The sequence below is a fragment of the Sorex araneus genome, chromosome 5 (genome assembly GCF_027595985.1).
Source record: "Sorex araneus isolate mSorAra2 chromosome 5, mSorAra2.pri, whole genome shotgun sequence".
Taxonomy (NCBI): Eukaryota; Metazoa; Chordata; class Mammalia; order Eulipotyphla; family Soricidae; genus Sorex; species Sorex araneus.
Genome location: NC_073306.1, coordinates 95,388,813 through 95,412,092, shown reverse-complemented (window position 1 = coordinate 95,412,092; position 23,280 = coordinate 95,388,813). Strand labels below are relative to the sequence as shown.

At 38.0% G+C, this 23,280-nt stretch overlaps 1 protein-coding gene across 8 annotated transcripts in view; it reads left to right on the top strand.

Moving 5' to 3' along the window:
• The window catches only part of MAGI3 (membrane associated guanylate kinase, WW and PDZ domain containing 3), a 314,958-nt gene that overhangs the window by 183,357 nt on the left and 108,321 nt on the right, over positions 1 to 23,280 (top strand). For all 8 annotated transcript variants that reach the window (XR_008630223.1, XM_055138735.1, XM_055138733.1 and 5 more), the window contains exon 2: positions 8,906 to 9,022. Coding sequence is in view for 7 of the 8 variants with exons in the window: in XM_055138735.1 (XP_054994710.1) it covers positions 8,906 to 9,022 (117 nt within the window). In the remaining variant the exon portion in view is untranslated. The remainder of the gene's footprint in view (positions 1 to 8,905; positions 9,023 to 23,280) is intronic.

The following is a 23,280-nucleotide window of genomic DNA, read 5'->3' as shown; positions in this document are numbered from 1 at the left end:
CTTCAAAGCTGACACGCCACTGGCCAAGCAGAGATAAATAAATGGGACTATCTCAAACTAAGAAGCTTCTGCACCTCAAAAGAAACAGTGACCAAAATACAAAGACAATCTACAGAATGGGAAAGGATATTTACGCAGTACCCATCCGATAAAGGGTTGATATCAAGGATAAACAATGCACTGGTTGAACTCCTCAAGAAGAAAACTGCCAACCCGATCAAAAAATGGGGTGATGAAATGAACAGAAACTTTCCCAAAGAAGAAATCTGAATGTCTGAGAGGCACATGAGAAAATGTTCCACATCACTAATCATCAGGGAGATGCAGATCAAAACAACCATGAGATATCATCTCACACCACAGAGACTGGCCCACATCCCAAAAAACAGTCGCAACCGGTGTTGTCGTGGATGTGGGGAGAAAGGGACTCTCCTTCACTGCTGGTGGGAATGCCGACTGGTTCAGCTCTTTTGGAAAACAATATGGACGATTCTCAAAAAGTTAGAAATTGACCTTCCATTTGACCCAGCAATACCACTCCTGGGAATATATCCCGGAGATGCAAAAAGGTATAGTAGAGATGACATCTGCATTTCTATGTTCATTGCCGCACTGTTTACAGTAGCCACAATACGGAAAAAACCAGAGTGCCCAAAAACAGATGACTGGTTAAAGAAACTCTGGTATATCTATACAATGGAATACTACGTAGCAATCAGAAAACATGAAGTCATGAAATTTGTATATAAGTGGATCAACATGGAAAGTATCATGCTGAGTGAAATGAGTCAGAAAGAAAGAGACAGACATAGAAAGATTGCACTCATATGTGGAATATAAAGTAGCTGAGAGGTATAAGCTTACAATGTTGCAATTTCTGGCAGATATTTCTCTGGACTTAGTTACTGAAATACTAAAATACAGAAATCCAAACCCGTGCAGCTGCTAGTGTGGCCTCTTGACCTCATATCTCTTTTCAGCAGGTCGACTTTAGGGGGGAGAAACTACAAATCAATAATAGTGAGTTTTTTGTTGAAATATTGAATGTAATCAAAGTAAAGTGACCAGTTAACATGCGGGTTGGGGGGCTGGGGAGGTAGGGGGGAAGGTGGAGGTATACTGTGATTCTTGGTGGTGGAATATGTGCACTGGTAAAGGGATGGGTGTTCGAGCATTATTTAACGAGACTTAAACCTGAAAGCTTTGTAACTTTCCACATGGTGATTCAATAAAAGAATACATATTTTCAAAAATAACAAATATGCGACAGAGAGGCCCAAGTTCAAAAGAGGACAGTTTTTTGAGACACTGGAATAGGCCTAATGCTTCAAAACTCATGAATCATGATAAAGGTTTCTACAATGTATTTAACAATAACTTTAAAAAAAATAACTACTTCAATAAATGTCATTGTATAAACTACAAAACCTTCAGTATCTGACTGATCATATCTTGAAGATTTCAAATAATTTTATTTTCCATTATGTGATTGTTAACCAGAAAATATTTGCTGATATTAAAGCTTTTTTAATTTGTCTAAGTTCCAAATCTCCCTGGGACTGAGAGATGGTTTAATGGTTTAAGCATATGCTTGGTATGCACAAAGACCTGGTTTGATCCCAATCACCACATTGTCCTCCAAGTAGCCATGGAAGTTATCCCAAAGTATAGAGCAAGCGCCAAAGACCTTAAACCTTGCTGAGCATAACTCTAAAACTAAAACCATAAAATTTAATTTCATAAAATAAAATCTGCATCCTTCAAAGAGCATAGCAATTGTGTTTTACTTATGTCTAGGTCATTAAGGATTTTGCAGAGTTCATGGTAATCAAAGGGGACAACATTTTATTATGTGGATTCAAAGAAAAGTAGGAAAAAATGGGTTAACTATATATTTCTTGTAAGACCAATCTGTAAACATCCTCTCAAACCATTGAGAGGATGGGTCAAAAACATACATAGGTCAAAAACACACATGGGTTTTTGTTGTTGTGTGTTTGCATTTGCTTTCTACTATTGCACTGTTTTCATGTCTCTTAGAAAGGAAAAGCCCTCTAAAATATTTTTTAAAACTTTTAATAAACCTATAGATTGTGTAAATAAATAAATAAACAAATATAAATAAAAATAAACCATGACCTTGACCTTTAGTTGACTGTTTTATGTTTAACAACTCTCCAGCTATATTTGAATAGATATTGTTCCATAGGATATATTTAACTATGAAATGTATAAACACTGACTCTCTAGTAATGTCTTGCTCATTTATCACTTCCACTTTAATCCATTGGGGATGACAAGTACAGAGCAGAAAAATCCTCCCACAATCCTTTTGTGTATTCTGGAGTAAGGTGCAAGGATGAGAAGAGAATGAAAATGAGAACATGGATGACTAGAACTATTATTTTAGAACTATTATATTATGCATATTAATTTACATGCTGCATTATTTTTTCTTAATTATGAAAACCTTTGAAGTGGGTGGGTGGAATTACTATTCCTGTTTTACAAATAAGGAACCGAGGTATAGAACTTAACTATCTTGACCAAAGTTCTCTCAAATAAATAGCCAATCTTTTTTATTTGTTTGCTTGGAAGGGAGGGGGCACACCTTGCTGTGCTCAGAGCTTTTTTCTGGTTTTGTGCTCACAGGGGTCACTCCTGTGGGCTCAGGGAACCATGTGAGGTACTGGGGATGGAACTGGAGCCAGCTGCATATAAGTGCAGCCTTACCTGCTGTACTATCACTTCGGCCCCAAGTAGCTATACTCAAGAACTGTCATTGCAGCTTGAGTGGGTAGAAGTCTGATCAGTTTTACTTTATAGATCCTCTCCAGAACCAGGGAGCCAGTATAGAGATAGGCTGTATCTTTTCCAACATTCTGGTGATTTCTCTTAGAGTCCTGGACTCAGGAGGTGGAGGAAAGAATAAAGTAGACTTCTATTCTGAGTCTAGAGCTAATGGGAAGGAACAGGTTCATGAGATGACTTCTGTTGACCTAGTTATATTGAACTATTTATTGGGGAATGTCATCAGACTTTCATCACAATAAGGAAGAAAACTGGAGCATGATTTTTTCAAAAGTCTTATAGCATCTGTAAAAATATGGTTATTGAAAAGATATTACTGTGGTCACACAGAATGCTCTGAGCAGCTCGAATTTTTTAAAAGATGTACCTGATAGATGGTAGGAGGGTAAAATCATATTATCAATGCTAAGTAAGAAACATTTAAGGGCCAGGAATATGGCATAAGTGGTAGAGCACATACTTGCATATTTAGTATTTAGGGGGTGGGAGGTGGTTGGGAGAGTTTTCTTTTCTATGGGGCAAAGCTTATTATGAGCTAAGAGAATTCAGAGCTCAAAGAGCTTTTCAGGTTGTGTTTGGAACAGAAGAGAAGAGTTACACTTACTTTCTGAAGCTGTTATTAACGTTAGCTATTTGTAGGCAGAAATCAGATATATGCTTCCATAATCCTGAGCTAACAGAAATACTCTATCAACAGTAAAAGGTAAAACCACCCCAAATGGGGAAGTTAAAATTTAAGATCATGAGAAGACAGTAAAGGGATTATTTTGGATGGCTTGATGGGACTCTTAGATAGAATCTCAGGGTTACTGCCAGTGCTCATTGTGAAACCATGTATCATATGGGAAGTACCAAGAAACTAAAGGAAAAAACACCCCAGTTTCCAAAAAGATGACATCGATTGTGAGAACTCAAGGCCCCAATTCCCTGACCTTTATTTAATTTATGACAACGTTGAAGAGAACGTAAACCAGAATATTCTGAGTGTTTAGTAAAGATAATCATCAATCAGTATGAATATGTAAGAAAAATACATACCAAATTGACCTCATTTTATTTTTTTTCTTCTTTAGAGTTGCTAATAAATTAGTAACGACATGTTGTATCTTGACTTTAGCAAATGGTGATGAAGTCTCTGAGGTCACCCTTCTAGAATAGACAGTGAGATGCTGGCAGTTAAATTAATCACTGCTTACATAACCACACCTGTACCAGCAAGCCATAGGGTTCATCTGAATAATAACCAGTGACTTGATACACTGATGCTTAAAGAGAATTGCTAGGAAGTATTATTTATACAAGTATGGATTTTTAGTTATGATTTCTTTTTTTGCTTTGTTTTGTTTCAAACTATTTTCAGGCTTCTTCAGCTTAATTAGGTACAAAGAATGAGTTGCATCTAAGCAGAAACTGAAAAGAGTTACAGTGTCCAAGGGACTTGAGCTTAAAAATATTAGACCTAGATCTTATTAGATCTTACACAACATTCTAAAAAGCAGTTACAATATAAAATAGCAGCTTCCAGTAACTTCTTCAAGTTTTATATTCTTCAGAAGTTGACTCAGTTCAGTTTGCTTCATTCTTAGAAGCCTTTTTAGAATTCTCCATAGATCCAGAACTTCAACATTATCTTCATTATGAGATCTTTTGAATAAGGATTTATATGTTGAAACTCTAGTGTCAGAACTTACATGATTGAAATTTTAATTACAGACTTTTTCTCAATTGAGCTATATGTGTAAAATATATAGATTTACTTTTAAGGTTCATAAATCAACCTGACTCACAAATCACTTAGAAGTCAAGGAACGATCTTAACACATAGATTTATGAAATTGTACCTCACCCTTTTCCTAGCAGCTGTTCCATTCGCATTGCATCTAGACTCGAACTAGAACTCGAGGATGAAAAGTGAGTGTAATCCAGTTCAATTATAGGGGTTTTCCTTTAAAACTGCCACTGTCACTGTCATCCCGTTGCTCATCAATTTGCTCAAGCGGGCACCAGTAATGCCTCCATTTTGAGACTTATTGTTACTATTTTTGGCATATCGAATACGCCACCAAGGGTAGCTTGCCAGGCTCTGCCGTGTGGGCGGGATACTCTTGGTAGCTTCCTTTAAAACTAGCTGAATTTAACTGTCTTAATCTTGAGATCTTGCAGGCCACTAAGCCAGGAATTGACATTTTTTTTATTTTTTTTTATTTTTTATTTTTATTTATTTATTTATTTATTTTTTGCTTTTTGGGTCACACCCGGTGATGCACAGGGGTCACTCCTGGCTCATGCACTCAGGAATCACTCCTGGCGGTGCTCAGGGGACCATATGGGATGCTGGGATTCGAACCCGGGTCGGCCGCGTGCAAGGCAAACGCCCTACCCGCTGTGCTATAGCTCCAGCCCCTGACATTTTTTTTAAAAGGTTATCCCCTTGATGTAATTTGTGATCTGTGCTTTTAATTATGACTTTGTCTTTTGTTTGTTTGTTTGTTTGTTTTTTTGCTTTTTGGGTCACACCTGGCAATGCACAGGGGTTACTCCTGGCTCTGCACTCAGGAATTACCCCTGGCGGTGCTCAGGGGACCATATGGGATGCTGGGATTCGAACTCGGGTCGGCCGCGTGCAAGGCAAACGCCCTACCCACTGTGCTATCACTACAGTCCCTGACTTTGTCTTTGATTGTATTTTATTTAATGTTTCTTTTGTTTGAGACCATGCCTGGCAGTGCACAGGGTTTTTTTTAGCCTCGTTTTTGGGGGAATGTATGATGCTGGAGATCAACCCCAGGCCTTCTACATGCAAAGCATATGCTTAGACCACTGAGCTACCTCTCTTACCCCTAATGGCTACTTTTATTATTAAAATGCAGCTGAGTTCTTACCATCTTATAGTTACCCTTAACTTCTAATGCATCTTAAGTAAAGCTTGAGATTATAAAACAAGAAAAGAGAAAACCTTGAGTTTGAAAAAGCTCATATTTTTTCTTATTTATATTTCTTCTTTAATCATATTGGCATTATTTTTTATCCAAAACTAAATCTGTTCCTGAAAATATGTTTACTAGCAGATTTTTTGGATATTGCAACCTATATTATATTTCAAATGGGGAAAAAAAGAAAGATACATTCTCTGTCTCTTCAAAAACCAATCTTTTTCAGATATCACTAAAATATCTTCAAATACCTAGGTAGAAACTCAACAAAGTTTTGTGTAATATTTATTGCAAAAAATTGAAGCATTCCTTATATAACTTTTTAAATGCTTTAATTTTGGACTGGAGAGATCCCTTGAAGGACTGGCATACATGCTTTACGTGAGAGAGCCCTGGCTTCAAGCCCCAGCACTGAATGGCTCCCTGGACAATGCCAGTAGCAGCCTTCCTGCCTCCTCCAGCACAATGCTGGCAGTCTCCCTGATTGATTGTGGGCATACCTCCCCCAAATAAAACAGAATGCAGTATTGGGTATCTTTTTATTCAATAAACAATGAGAATAGTCAGTATTGATCATGAATACTATTTTTATTCTTCTGAGGAAAGATTATTGTCTTATAAATGAAAAAGATCAGGAAAAATTATTTTCTTAGAAATGGACAGGTGTGTGAGACTTTTGTGAGAAGCAGCCTTGGGGTGCTTATGTGTTATCCTTGTAAAGAGCTTTCAGGTTTTCATTTTTGAGCATACCCTTTCCTTGCCATCTATTTCTGGCAAGGCAAAGCAGACTCTTTAGTTTGTTAGTTTTTTTGTTTTTTTTTTTTTTGTTTTTTTGCTTTTTGGGTCACACCCGGTGATGCACAGGGGTTATTCCTGGCTTTGCACTCAGGAATTACTCCTGGCGGTGCTCAGGGGACCATATGGGATGCTGGGATTCGAACCCCGGTTGGCCGCGTGCAAGGCAAACGCCCTACCCGCTATGCTATTGCTCCAGCCCCTAGTTTATTAGTTTAAGATCTGAGGATTATCTCTTTAATTAACTTATTTAACTTTAACTTTAGTAGTGCTCTCATTTCTTGCTTTTATTAGCATCCCCTCATACAATTGGTGTTTATATATGAGAAAAGAACAAAAGAGGGGATTAGAAATGGTCCCTATTGTGGAGTCATACTTAAAAGAATGAACTGATCTAAGGTAACCTTATGATTTATCTAACTTAGTTATGACTCTGCTGCTCCTAATGAAAGAAAGCATTGCAACTAGTTATTTCTTATTCGGTAAAAAAAGCTATTTTGTCTTGGCATTGCTCTTTGCCAGTTGTCTGAAGTCTTGTCTAATCAACAGTATTTGGATTGCTCTGATTTTCATTTCATGTTCAGCCCTTACTAAAAAGTCATTGAAATCATATTTCTGCTCTCCCCATATTTTTCTGCTTAACATCCGTTGTACCCTAGTATTTCTTTTTAACTCCCATTTTCTCTACCCACCCACAACCCCCAATATTTCACTCATCTATTCTCATGGAATCTTGAATCCACATTTATAGATAAAAATTACCTCTTTAGTCTAGGGCTGGGTAGAGGCTCTGGGGATTTGTTTAGGTAGCTTCCTGGATCAGTATGGGTGGGAAATATGATTTGAGACAGCACAGAGTGAATGTGTTTGGGTTGGAGATCACTAAAACTACAGCATTCAGAACTTTATGGATCCTGTACAGAAGTTTGGGTTTTAATACAAATGCAGTAAGGAGTGATTAGGAGACTCTAAACAGAGAAATGGTGATCTGATTGATAGTTTAGTGGGTAATTGCAGGGGTGGGGGGAGTTAGGCCACTGTAGGTGGTTCTCATGGAATTCTCTGGACTGTGTACTAAGGGCTCATTCCCTGCATTACTGGGGTACCATGAGTGCTGGGATTGAATCAGGCTTGGCTGCAGACCAGGCAAGCACTTTAACCTCCGCACTATCCCTCCAGCCCTGATTTCTGTTCTAAGTGTCACTCATGGCTTAAAGAGAATAGTTCAAAGGGCTACAGGGCATGCTGTGCAGTTGGGAGCCCTGTACAAACACTGAATGCCTGCTGCCTCCCTTCCAGTCTCACCTTGTGTCTCTGTGAATAATGATCACTAGACAGAAACAAGTATGTAAGACTGTCTCCAAGTTCCAGATGAGAGATGATGGCGACTTAGAGCTGTGGCAATGGAAGTGGAGAGAGGGGGACAGGGTAGGGGGGCATGTTTTAGAGACAGAGCTGGCAATGATGGGGAATGAATTGGACCTGCAGATTAAAAAGAGAAAAGGTGATATTAGGGATAACTTCTAGCTTTGGGGCTTATTCTACTGTATCCTTGGTGCTGTTATTCTTGAGTTAGGGAAAATCAGGGAAAGATGGGAGAAAGAATTTTGGGCTGTCTGGAATTTGAGGTGCTTATTTGACATCCAAATATATCTGCAATCTATATGGATGGGGATAATGAGTTTGGAGCTTGGTGGCAATTGTTTAGGGAAAAAGACATAAGAATTAGAAAGTCATCAGTATATGGATGGTACTTAAAAGCCTTGGGATTGAATGAGTTACTTCGAATAGCTGTCATATTTTCTTCCCTCTCTCCTGTCATGTAAAATTATGCTCAGGTTATATATTTCAGGTCTGTCCTGCATTTCAAAACAATCATCACATATACTGTTTTTATTTTTGGTTTTGGATTTGGGGCCATGCCCAGCAGTGCTCGGAGGTTACTTCTGGCTCTATGCTTAGGGATCACTCCTGGCATTACCCAGGGGACCACATGCAGTGCCAGGGATTGAACCCCTGTACTATCTCCCTGGTTCCTGTTGCAGGTTTTATGCCAATCTTCTTTCCTTTTCTTTTTCTGTTTTTTTTCCACAAAAATTGGAGTGTGATCATTATGTGAAATTTAAAAAAAAAATATGCCAGTATTACTTAAAAGCAGGGTGCGACAATTAGGCGGCAGTGATGATTATACAGTAAAATACCGTGTTTAATTATACTACCTGTGATAATTTGATATTATCTTGTTTCAGTAAGATAGTCTAATTTTTTTTACCTTCTTGATAGCTAAATAGTTTGAAGAGGTGTAATCACACATGTGTATTTAATTGACCATCTAATAATTATTTTCTGCTTTTTATTTTTTGTAGGAAAAGTCATCAATAAAGACTTAAGACATTACCTGAGTCTTCAGTTTCAGAAAGGCTCAATTGACCACAAGCTGCAGCAAGTGATCAGAGACAATCTTTATTTGAGAACCATTCCATGTAAGTATGAGATGGAATAACAGAGTGTCTCTCTTCCATTACTGTTTCATTGATCACCTAGAAATAATTCAGTAGGGTAGCTTATGAGTTATGTAATTAGCCACTAGCGTCAAACAAATGTTGTATAAGGGGGAAAATTTTCAGAGACTTTTCAGGGGTTTTGTTTTTAAAAGTAGAAAATCTAGAAAGTTCCACCTTGTGACTGCTTATAAAGGCAATGCACATGTATTTATTACTAACTGAATTTGATTCCTGCAAGTCAGATTTTTAAGCCTATACGGTAAAAAAAAAAAAAACAAAAAAACCTTTCCTGAACATAGTCCATTAGACACTGAGAGCAAGCGTTAAATTTTTTTAGTTGAAGATGCATTGATTTATAAGACTATATGTTTTAGAGGTACAGTTTTACTCAATATATGCTAGCACACCACACTTAACATCCAAGTACCAATATTCTCCACTATAGCTTATTAAAGGCCCTTAATCCTTTGACACCTGCCTCACCCATTCATTCAGTTCTATGATCAGAAAGTTTGTTTTACTTTGGCTTTGTTAGTCCTTTTGATTTCCATCCCTAAACCTTACATGTGAGTGAAATCACCCAGTATTGATTTTTATCTTGATTTATTTCACTAAGCATTGACCCTCTCCAGTTCTATTCACATTAGTTTCAAAAGGCAAGATTTCTTTTTTCTAATAGATTTTTCTAATAGATTTCATTTTTCTAATTTCATTTTGTATATACACCACCTCTTTATTCACTCATCTGTCTTTGGATACTTGGAATCTTTCTAGATCTTGGTCATTAAACTAGTGTGAAATGAACATAGGTGAACATACATCACATGTTGTTTTCATATTCCTTGCATAAATATCCAGAAGTAGAATTGTTGACTCATTTAGTAGTTCTGTTTTTGTTGTGCTGGATTCCAGAGAAGCCATTTTATGTTGTACCAGTGGTGAGCAGGGGCTTCTTTTTCTCCACATTCCCACCAGCACTGGTGTTTCTGGCCTCTTTGATATCAGACATTCGCAGTAGTTTGAGGTGAGATCTCGTTGTCTCTTTGATAAGTGTTACTGTGGTAATAAATGATACTGAACACTTTTTTCATGAGCCTATTGGCCATCTGGATTTCATCTTTGGTGTAGTGTCTGTCTATCACTTCTACCCATTTTTGACCCATTTATTAATTTTCTCTCTTTTTTTAATTTATTGTGGAGATCATTCTGGGGGCTAGTATGGGAGGCTGGGCACACAGTGCTCCGTGTGGAATCCAGGGTCTCAAGCATGCAAGACGTGTGCTCTAACTAGGAATCCCTGCTAGTTTTTTATTGAATCTGTGAGTTTTCATATACCTTGGATATTAACCTCTGTCAGATGCACTGTGTGTAAATATTTTCTTCCTTTCAGTGAAATATCTATTGTTTTAATGGAAGTTTCTTTCCTAGTGCAGAAGCTTTTTAGTTTATATAATCATTTTTAAAATACTTTGTTTTCCTTCCCATTGAGGGTCTAATTTTCAAGTTTTGAATTCTCTCTCTCTCTCTCTCTCTTGCTCTCTCTCTCTCTCTCTCAGACTGGGAATCAAACTTAGGGCCTCACATATGTTTAATTGCTTTTAAGGGAAATTTTGAGCCTGTGTGATATATTGATCAAATTTCTTTCTTTTCCAGTGACTGCAGTTTTCCCAGCACTGTTTATTGAAGACACTTCTCTTTTTTTTCCATTATATTTTTGGTTCCCTGAGATTTAAAAAAAAAATTGTATTAATTATTTAAGACAATATTAAATTTTTAAATGTATTCCTGTTTTGTAGGTAAGAAGCATGCAGTGCCTTCTCTGCCTTCTCTATTACAATCCATTTTCTCTTTTTTTGGATGGCTTTTTGGGCTACACCTGACAATGCTCAGGGGTTATTCCTGCTCTGCACTCAGAAATCACCCCTAGTGGTGCTCAGGATCAAACCTAGGTTGGCCACTGTAGGGCAAAGCACCTTACCCTCTGTACTATCTCTCCAGCCCCCTCCATTTTGAATTTTTATCTAAATGTTTTTTTCCTGTATATTCCAATATTAATAGTGTTCCTAGAGACCTGATTGTTGTCATAATAAGTTTTATTTATTTTGTGTTTGGGCCCCACGAGGTGGTTTCGGGGCTTACTCCTGGCTCTGTTGCTCAGGAATCCCTCATGGCAGGGCTTGGGGGAGCGTATGGGGTGCTGGGGATAGGGCCTGAATCAGCTTCAGGCAAGCCATGCTTTACCTGCTATGCCCTTTTTCCAATTCCTGATACTTTTTCAAATTTAATTTAAAATTAAATATATAGCCTGAAGTTAGGTGTTTTAAGTGTTGGCTTAATCAGTGGAGGTCCAGGGAACTCTTGAAAAACAGTAAAATGCAGAGAAGAACATTATGGCTTGTTTTTCTTTTTTATATATTTGTAACTCTAGATACTAGCTTTTAAGATAGATCTGTAATTCTTGACTTTTTTCCTGATATCTAGTTTTACACAATGTTCCATTTCTCACTAAGACTTTCTAGATAGCTTCTTAAATAGCGGTCTCTGCACTTTAACCTCACCCTCTTTTGCATGAACCATTTTCTTTCGGGACTTGTTACTGTTTTTGGCATATCATTGGGAGGCTGGCAGCAGAGGCTCCTGAGCAGTGCCAGGTATACCTGGAACCAGTCCAGTAGTTCAGTGGTAGAGTCCGTGGATTCATGATGTCTAGGATTACCCCAGTCACCCAGCATTGCTCGAGAGCTCCAGAGCTGTACCAGAAGATGTGATAATCGGGAGATGATGTGGTGTTGGCAGTCGAACCAGGGCTGGCCACATGAAAGGCATGCATCCTATCCCCTGAGCTCTGCTGCTTTGAAACAACAGATAGATAGCATTCTGGAGAGGTAAAGGGTTAGGTAACAAGCAACTTCAGCATCATGTTTCTAGCATCTTACTAGTTGCTTTCATGTAGGTGAGTTCACCTTGACTTCAGAATCTCCACAGACGAAGTGAGATGAACAACATTCAGTTTATATAGTTGCTATTGGCATTAAAATGAGAGCATGGATATGAACCACTGGCTGAGTGGTACTGGGACAGAATTGGTTCCTACCAGACACTCCGCTGCCTCCTGCATCACTGCCTTATGTTTTCTCTGTCAAGATGGCCGCATCTGATCCCTGTCCATCTATCGTTTATCCTCAGACACTCCCATTGACAAGACTTGACTTCTTAACAGGTATAAAGTAGCTTTTGCTTTTATTCTTTTGTTTTGGACCACCACATAGCAGTGGTCAAGGTTTATTCCTAGTCTGCATTTAGGGTTCACTCCTGGTGGGGTTTGGAGGACACAGTGGGTGCTGGGGATCAAACCCAGACTAGCTGTGTGTAAGATAAGACCCTACCTGCTGTCTTTATCTCTCTAGACTCAATTTTTGTGTTTTTTTTTTCTTTTTGGGTCACACCCAGCAATGCTCAGGGGTTACTCCTGGCTTTGCACTCAGGAATTGCTCCTGGCAGTGCTTGGGGAACCATATGGGATGCCGGGGATCGAACCCATGTCGGCCGGCCGCGTGCAAGGCAAACGCCCTACCCGCTGTGCTATCGCTCCGGCCCCCAATTTTTGTTTTTAAATCTGACTCCTTATCTGTGTGTTCCTTCCATAAATACACTTTTTTAGATTTCATCATTGCAACACTTGCCTTCTTTTCCTTGCTTTTGCTTGATAACTCTTTGTGTCTTTTTGTTCTCTTTATCTTTCTAAATCTCTCTAAGTCTCTTGCTTTACAAATAGTGCTGGCCATTATTTAACAATTACCTTGCAGTTTTCTTTACTTCTGTTGGAAGAATCAGCTTCTTCCTTTAGATATTGCCATGTTTTCATTTTACCCACACCGTCTTTTTATGTGAAATTTTATTTACTCTCTTTCTAAGAAAGAATTCATGTTCATTCTAATGTCCTCCTTTATGATGTTATATGATAATGTCCTCCCTTTGTTTTCATCCCTACTATAAACAGTTAAAATTATTTCCATTCATTCTTTCTTTCCTTTCATTTATCTTGAAGTAATGTCATTTTACTCCCAACAAATAAAAAAGGAATCACCAACCTTATTCTTTGCATAGGCTTTCCTCATTCTCACTCTTTTTTGATTGTTAAGCTGTATCTGTATGGTTAAGCAAACTTCCCTTTAAAGCCATAATTTATTCACTCTTCTTCTTATGGATAAAAATAATGAATCTCTTTTAAAAATTTTTTAAATTGAATATCCATCAGATAGACCATTACAAAACTGTTCATGATTGGGCTTTAGTCATAAATGATCCAACACCCATCTCTTCAACAGTATACATTTCCCACCACCAATGTCCCCCATTTCCTTCCCACCATCCCCCACTCTCCTCAGCCTGCCTGTATGGCAGGCACTTTTCTTCTTTCTCTTTTGTTTTGTCATTATGGTTTACGATACAGGTACTAAGAGTTCATCGTGTTTGTTTAAGGCATTAGTATTTTTATCAGGTAGGTAAGGCTGGAGTAGTTTTTTTAACTGGTGGCAGCTTTGGGGTGTGAACATGACTGCTGAGGCTTCTGGAAGTACAGGGAGGTGGGATCCCAAGAAAGTCTGGAAATTTCTGTCACAAAACCACATACCTGAATTTTCAGCAGATTTTGTCTCCTAAATATATCTCCCCAGATGGTAGAGTCTGACCAGGGACATGGCAGCAATTTTGGATTGTGGAAGCACGTGGCTGTGGAGAGTGGTGGCCTGTTTCTGCTTGGGTGGACACTAGGCTGACCCACCTCCTCCAATTTACTCCCCAGTCTATTCATCCTTGCCCAGGTCTGAGATTATCAGTGGCTTTTGATGTCTTTTGAGATTTACTTGTAGGTCTCTGAAGCAAGGGCAATAAGTGAGTTTGAATAGCTGAGCCAAAAGTGGTTGTGGGCATGGCTTCCATACATCTAACTTTTGTCTGTTTAATTTCTTCAGAAACTTGATCCTGAGTTGCTGGGGGCAACATTGTGGAATTTTGGGGTGCTGATGAACTTGTTCTGGGGGTGCAGGTATAACCTGCTGGTGACACCGTACCCCCTAACAATGTATCTCTCAATCCTTATGTTATTTCTTCAGCAATTGGGATTATCTAATGCTTTCTCCTTACTTGATTTTCCAGGTAAAGTTCACAAACTTATCCAAGCAATGTACTTTATGCTTTAAAAAATTGTTTTGCTGGATGGGAAATCTATAACTCATATTTTCTTCTCTTTTTTAAAAAAAAATCTATTTTTATTAAAACACCATGACTTACAGAGTTGTTCATAATACTGTTGTCTTAGACATTTAGTGTTCCAACACCACCAGTGTGACCTGCCCTCCACCAAAGTCCCCAGTTTCCATCCCAACTGAAGCCTATAACATTTACTTAATATTGTTTACTCCAACAAACTTAAGGAAATGGCAAATAATTCTATTTTAGAAAACAAATCAGTAAAAGTCTATTTATGATTACTTACCTATGTAAATAAGGAAATTAAAACTATTTAATACAATATAATAAAAATGCCTATTCTCATTTATATAAGAAAGTTTTCAACTCTGAAATCTAAAATATTGCATTAAATTTCATTTTGTACTTAGATCTCATTATGGTAAAGATCATATCTTACCTGCTTAAAAATTAAGGAGACAGAATAGAAAAACATTTTTCTCCAAGCATCTTGAAATGTTGCCCACTGACAAAGTCTGAGAGAGATGTCTTTTGTTATATGAGTAATTCCTGAGAGAAGCAGAGTAAGGAGACCCTCCCTCCCACCCCTCCCACCCCCCACCCATGCCCCCAACACACACACACACACACACACACACAGAGTATCCTGTGATTTCCTCAACTTTCTGCTTGGGCATATTTGCTGGACTAGGAAGAATGAAGTAGACTGAGTTGGGAAAAATTTAGCTTAAGTGAAGTCCTAGATGTCTAGAAGGCAGGATTGCGTATCAGGAGAGAGCTAGGGGGAAAGGAAGTTTAAATAAGCTGCATGAGCCGTGTTCAGGCTGTTGCTTTAGTGTTCAGTTAAGCTGAGAATTGAATGAGACACAAGATTGGGAAAAAACTCACTAGAGAATATTAAAGTTAACAATTCCCAGAGCTTACCCAGGACTGAAAGGAATTTGAGTTCTAACCAACCTAAGTGGAAGGATCTCAAAGGCTCATGCATTATTATAAGACACAATGGTCATTGAATAAGTACGTTTCTTGAGGCCTGCTTTAGCAGAGCTTAATTAAACGACTCCCAAAGTGATCAAGAAAATAGGCATTTAACATAACTTGTTAGTATAAAAGAAAGAAACTATGAAAGGGAGGAAGGGATGGAGGACTTAGCAACGAAAGGAGAGCAACAGAGTCTAGAAACTGAATAACACAAATTTAGAATGTCCAGAAACTAAATAGAACTTCAAAATTCCACTGCCTGGCCTTAGCTTAGTATTAAAAATATTATTATATTATTAATTAATCAAATATAGCAATGGATAATATTATTGATATTAATCTAGTTAGATCTAGAAGAAAAGAGTAGTTAACTTGAAGACATCACCATATAAAACTAGTCAGTCTGGAAATGAGAAGGAAAAGACTGAAAAGGTAAATTTTTTTTTTAAGAAATGAAAGCAATATACATTCTACTACCAGAAAGCACTAATTTGTAGTAGGTCTATCCTCTTACTGTGAATAGCTTAAATTGGTAAATGTATGTAACAGTCCTAAAATGTCAGGTATTGAAGAGGAAGCACACAGGACTTTAACTTGTTGATACTCATTATCATGTCAGAATAAGGGAATCAGAAAATATATGGAAGATGTGGCTAAAACGTTTCTAAATTTGCCACAAGCTGTAAATTCACAGATATAAGATGCTCACAACCTTCACCTAAAGAAGCAAAAAGGAAAACAGCCTCATTTCTGAAAACCAGTAATAAAAAGGAAAAAATGTCAGGGGAAAAAAGATATCACATATACATAGAAACAAAGAGTGCTGAATTATCAGAAAAAAATAGATTAAGAAAAAGCTAGAAATCAAACTGCATCTTTAATATGCTAGCAGAAAAAAATGCCAACCTAGATTTTTATGTGTAGCAGACGTATCCTCAGACATAAAGAGAAAAACTCCAGCATTAAGGTGCTTGCCTTGCACTTGACCAACCCCAGTTTAGTCCCCACCACCACATGTGGTTCCCTAAGCAGCACCAGGAGGATCCCTGAGCACAGAGTGAAGAATAAAACCCTTATGTATAGTCAGATGTAGCCCAACCCTGTTGAGAGAGAGAGAGAACTTTTCTGACAAAAACATTAGCAATTTTTTCTTCTTATAGTGCAGACTTGCACTGTAAGAAATATCAGACTGACAGAACTTAAAGAAAATGAACAGACACCCTTATATGCAGTCCACCAGAGCTCCAGCTGACTTCCTCACTGTATCCTGATGGGTATTCTGTGGATACCCCAGAGGCTCTCCCAGAGGATTTCAGCAGGTAATCATTCATCTTATCTTCTTGGGCTTGATCACAGTGTGAAGTTCTTTCCAGCAAATATGGATGCTCGTAGATGACAAGAAATGACATCACTGCTTCATCACAGTATAGCTTGGTGCTACTGAATCCAGACCCCTTGGGAACCAAGATAACTGCTGCACTGGGTCATTTTGGTGGTAGAGTTGATTACAAATACCAGTTGTGTTTGTATTCTCCCGAACATCAAGCACTTAAAAGAGGAAAAAAAATGAGAACATAAAATGAAATATTTTAGATTATTATGAGCTATAACATGATTTTACAATGATTTCAAGTGATCCCAACTTTATGTAGACATTTGTGAGCAGAAAATCTTAAAAGAAGGGGCTTTTGTATAAAAACATATTAAAGACCATTTAGAAATTGAAAAATGATAACCACACACATTTCATATTTGAATTTTTCGTTCTGCAAATGAACTTCTATGTATAACATGTCAATTGTGTTGGATCTTTGGTAACAGATATTCCTGACATAAGAAAGCAAACTTGTTTTGCATGAGTTGAAAATCAGACTCATCAAATGAAGCCTGTCAAAAAGTATTTTCAAATTAGAACAGTAGTCAGTGGTCATTTATGTGACCTCTCTCTCCCTCCTTCCTGGCCCTCCCTCTCCTCCCTCCTTCCTTCTGCTTCTGATTTTGACTAGTTTCCAATTCCAAGTGGTAGCATTCCCCTCCATTCACTCCTCTTTGCATGTCTTCTATTGAAGTATTTACAGAGCACTAAAGTGGAAATATTGGGAACATCAGAGAATATTGTTGGGTAGCATTCAGAGGTCTAAAAAGGATTTTCTAACTGCATTACCAAGAATCACATGTCGAAACTGCCAATTTAAGGACCTTTTTTTTTTTTTAAGTTTTATTGAATCACTGTGAGATAGTTACAAGCTTTCATGTTTGGGTCACAATCTCACAATGATCAAACACTTATCCCTCCACCAGTCACATTCCCCACCACCAATATCCCCAGTATACCCCCCCCCTTTTCCCACCATCCCCCTGCCTCTATGGCAGACAATATTCCCCATACTCTTTCTCTACTTTGGGGTATTATGGCTTGCAACACAGACACTGAGAGATCATCATGTTTGGTCCATTATCTACTTTGGGCACACATCTCCCATCCCGACTGATTCCTCCAGCCATCATTTTCTTAGTGATCCCTTCTCTATTCCATCTGCCTTTTCCCCACGGCTCATAAAGCAGGCTTCCAGCTATGGGGCGATCCTCTTGGCCCTTGTATCTACTGTCCTTGGGTGTCAGCCTCATGTGATATTATTCTATATGCCACAAATGAATGCAGTTCTTCTATATCTGTCCCTCTCTTTCTGACTCATTTCACTTAACATGATACTCTCCATGTCTATCATTTATAAGGAAATTTCATGATTTCATCTCTCCTAACGATGCATAGTATTCCATTTTGTAGATGTATCAAAGTTTCTTTAACCAGTCATCTATTCTCGGGCAATTGGGTTACTTCTAGATTTTGGCTATTGTGAACAGTGCTGCAATTAGCATACAGGTACAGATGTCATTTCAACTGTACTTTTTTGTATCCTCAGGATATATTCCCAGAAGTGGTATTGCGGGGTCATATGGAAGCTCAATTTCTAGTTTTTGAAGGACTGTCCATATTGTTTTCCAGAAAGGCTGGACCAGTCGGCATTCCCACCAACAGTGAAAGAGTATCCTTTTTCCCCACATCCATGCCAGCACTGGTTGCTTTTGTTCTTTTGAATGTGTGCCAGTTTCTGTGGTGTGATGTGAAATGATATCTCATTGTTGTTTTGATTTGCATCTCCCTGATGACTAGCTATGTGGAGCATTTTTTCATGTGCCTTTTGGCCATTTGCATTTCTTTTTTGAGGAAACTTCTGTTCATTTCTTCTCCCCATTTTTTGATGGCGTTAGAGGTTTTTTTTCTTATACAATTCTACTAGTGTCTTGTATATCCTAGATATTAATATCTTATCAGTTGGGTGGTAAATATTCTTTTCCATTCTGTGGACTCTTTCTGTACTTTGGTCACTGTTTCTTTTGAAGTGCAGAAGCTTCTTAGTTTGATGTAGTCTCATTTGTTTATGTTTGCTTCCACTTGCATGGTCAGTACTGTTTCATCCTTAAAAATGCTTTTAGCTTCACCACAACACCTAATTAGAGAGAGAGAACAAAAGGGAATACCCTGCCACAGTGGCAGGGTGGGGTGGGGGGAGATGGGATTGGGGGTGGGTGGGAGGAATGCTGGGTTTATTTGTGGTGGAGAATGGGAACTGGTGAAGGGATGGGTTCTCGAACTTTGTATGAGGGAAACATGAGTACGAAAATGTATAAATCTGTAACTGTACCCTCACGGTGACTCACTAATTAAAAAATAAATAATTTTTTTAAAAGATGCTTTTAGCTTCAATGTCATGGAGAGTTCTGCCTACATTCTTTCTATATACCTTATAGATTCATATCTGATGTTGAGGTCTTTAATCCACTTTGATCTGACTTTTGTGCCTGGCATTAGACAGAGGTCAGAGTTCATTTTTTTTGTAGGTAGCTATCCAGTTTTCCCAACACCACTTGTTGAAGAGGCTTTCCTTGTTCCACTTCATATTTCATGCTCCTTTATCAAAGATTAAGGGGCCATATATTTGGGGGTCTGTAATAGGATATTCAACTCTGTTCCATTGGTCTGCAAGTCTGTTTCTAGCCCAATACCATGCTATTTTAATTACTACTGCTTTGTAGTAGAGTTTGAAGTTCGGGAAGGTGATGCCACCCATCTTCTTTTCCCCAAGGATTCCTTTAGCTATTAATGAGGGTATATTGTTCCATATGAATTTCAGGAGTGTTTTATCTATTTCTTTGAAAAATGTCATGGGTATCCTGATAGGGACTGCATTAAATTTGTACAGTGCTTTGGGCAGTATTGCCATTTTGATCATGTTAATTCTCCCTATTCATGAGCAGGGGATGTGTCTCCTTTTCCTAGTGTCTTATTTCTTGAAGTAGTGTTTTATAATTTTCCTTGTATAGATCCTCCACCTCTTTGGTTAAGCTGATTCCAAGGTACTTGATTTTCTGAGGTACTATTGTGAATGGGATTGTTTTTTTAATGTCTCTTTCTTCTCTTTCATTATTTGTATATAAGGAAGCCATAAACTTTCTGGTGTTGATTTTGTAGCCTGCCACTTTATTATATCGACCTATTGTTTCTAGGAGCTTTTCCATAGAGTCCTTAGGGTTTTCTAAGTATAGTATCATATCGTCTGCAAATAGTGATAGCTTGACCTCTTTCTTTCCTATCTGTATGCCCTTGATATCTTTTTCTTATCTAACTGCTATGGCCAGGACTTCCAGTACTATATTGAATAGGAGTGGCGAAAGTGGGCAACCTTGCCATGGATCTTAGAGGGAAGGCTTTTAGTTTTCCCCCATTGAGAATGATGTTTGCTGTGGGCTTATGGTAGATGGCTTTGACTATATTGAGGAAAGTTCCTTCGATGCCCATTTTGCTGAGAGTTTTCATCATAAACGGGTGCTGGATCTTGTCAAATGCTTTCTCTGCATCAGTTAATATGATATTATGGTTTTTATTATTTCTTTTATTGCTATGATGAATTATGTTGATTGACTTGCGAATATTAAACCATCCTTGCATCCCTGGGATGAATCCTACTTGGTCATGGTGTATAATCTTTTTGATGAATCGTTGGATTCTATTTGCTAATATTTTGTTGAGGATCTTTGCATCTCTGTTCATCAGGAATATCGGTCTGTAATTCTCTTTCTTTGTGGTATCTCTGTCTGCTTTTGGTATCAGGATGATATTTGCTTCATAGAAACTGGAAGTGTTTTTGATACTTCAATTTCCTGGAAAAGCTTAAAGAGGATTGGGATTAAGTCCGCTTTAAAGGTTTGGAAGAATTCACTAGTGAATCCATCTGGGCCAGGACTTTTGTGCTTGGGGAGACTTTTTATTACCATTTCAATTTCCTTGATGTGATAGGCTGTTCAGGTATTCCAGGTGTCTTGGTTCAGCCTTGGGAGGCTATAGGAATCTAGGACAATTTAAGAACTTGCTGTGCCTCTGGAACTTGTTCATTTGGGGGAACACCACTTACAGTATTTATATAAATTATAAATTATGTAGTCTTACTAATACTTTATTTCAAGAAAGCCCCACCGTTAGCAGACAAGGCCAAACACACACTTGCAGCATAGAACTGAGCAGTCTATGACTGCTTCTTTCCCACATGTTTCTGTCCTGGTATCAGGAAATGTCAATTTAACATTGATTATACTTTACAATATTTGCTACATTACTTTCAGTTGCTAACAATGGATTGCAAAATTAGTCTAGTAATATCTCCACATCAAATTGTCAAGCTTTAATTCTTGCAGAGTTACTTTTTTTTCACCCTCATTTTCCTTATCACCTAATTTTTCTTGGGATTTAGAAAAACTAATTTATTGAGAAACTTTAGGAGGAATTCCTACATGGAAACACTAATGTGAATCAGCTGTAAACTTGTATATCACTGGTGGGGATGCAAAATATATCAGGTTCGGGATGTTTTCATATAAAATCAAACATGCACTAACATAGAAACCATAGATTTCACTTCTAGATATAACATAGGTTTAGATATTTGTTTACCCAAAGATCTCAAAGTTTATGGCAGTTTGATTTAATATATTTAAAATTTGAGTATAACCAACTGTCCATTAGTGATAAAGGCACAATCAAATTTATTATATATCCATTTAATAGAATAACTGTCAACAGTAAAAGTGTTTGAATGTGAAAAATGGATAAATCTCAGAAGTTTCATGCTAGTTGAAAGAAACCAGATATAGGAGAGAGAGAGAGAGAGAGAGAGAGAGAGAGAGAGAGAGAGAGAGAGAGAGAGAGAGAGAGAGAGAGAGAGAGAGAGAGCTTGATTTGATTCTTGGTAGCACATATGGTCCTGGAAGCCCCTCCAGGAGTGATCTCTCAGCACAGAGCCAGTAGTTAGCCCTGAGCACTTTTGTGTGTCAATCCAAAACAGGAAGAGGAAGGAAGGGAGGGAGGGAAGGAGAGAGGGAGGAAGGGAGGGAGGGAAGGGAGGGTAGAGAAGGAAGGAAGGAAGGAAGGAAGGAAGGAAGGAAGGAAGGAAGGAAGGAAGGAAGGAAGGAAGGAAGGAAGGAAGGAAGGAAGGAAGGAAGGAAGGAATTGAGGGAGGGAGGGAGGGAGGGAGGGAGGGAGGGAGGGAGGGAGGGAGGAGCTATTATCAGATTCAAATTACTGTGTGTTTATTTTATGAGATTGTATTAAAGGCAAAACTGTAGCGAAGACAGCCCCCTGATATCCAATAGATGGAACACAGGAAAGTGCAGAATCAAACTTTTTGAGAGGTGATAGTTTTCAGTACCTATCAGATTGTATTGCTAAAGTAAGTGAATTTTGTTGTAGGTAAATTAGATCCAAATAAAGTAACCAAAATAATTCCCACTATTGTGTTTTATACCATTAACAATTAGAAAATGAAAGTTTACACAAAAGAACTTTGATAATAGCAGAAAATACTTGAAATACTACAGTTAATCTCTAAAGAAGTGTAAAAACCTCTCTATGGTAAAATTAAGCTGCATTAAGGAATTTAAAAAACAAATTGATGGAGTAAAGACAGTCTGGTCTAGATACAAGTTCTCTTCGAGTTGATTAATAGATTGCATCTATCACCATAAAAATTGCAGCAGTGCTAACCTGATTCCTGAATTTACATGGGAAGGATCTGATTAGAAAAGATGCGAGCGTGGAGAATTTGCTGAGCTGTGTCCCGTACTGTAACACTGGAGTAATTGTGCAGGAATGGCCCATGCCTGGGAAGTGTCACAGAAAGCTCAGTGCCGGCCAGCCGGGCTCTCCCAGAGGCCTTGATAATATTCTTATCACTGAAGTGCTGTGACTCATTGAAAAGAGAAATAATTGGCCTTTCAATGTATCTTATTGTGTAGCCATTTGAAAAAAAAATGGAAATTATCCATTACCTCCTATTAGGCAAGGAATAAAGTCTATTTTAATGGTATGTGTGAAAAGTTAAGCTCTAGTACTTTAAGAAAAAGAGAATAGCTTTGTGGCTTTCCATGACAGGAAGGGGGGAGCTATAAAGGTAAGGACTGATACATTTTACTACATTAAAATGAAAAACTCTGTCACAAAAAAATAAAAAACAAACATTAAAAATGTAGAAGCAGTGCATTGTTTCTTAAAGGAAAAAAATGATAAAAAGAAAATCACAGAGTGGGAGAAAATAGTCTGTTTTGCTACAATTTTTTTGTTTCCTGTAGTATATCTAAGATTGGTAAACAGGGAGGAGAGAGATGTCAACTTAACTGAATATTGGTTCTTATTACACTTTCCCGTCAAGCTCATTTTTGTATCACCAAGTAGCAGCAGAGAAACAAGGACTGCAAACATAGCTAAATGTTGCATAAACTCCATGGGACTATCCCTTCACTTCATTTGGGCTTCTTTTCTCAAATTGTTTTGAATTTTTTATTTACATGCCAAAATCATTTTGTTATTCCATTATTTGTATTAGAAATTCAGTTTTGGGGTTGGAGCGATAGCACAGTGGGTAGGGCGTTTGCCTTGCACGTGGCCGACCCAGGTTCAATTCCTGAGCACTGCCAGGAGTAATTCCTGAGTG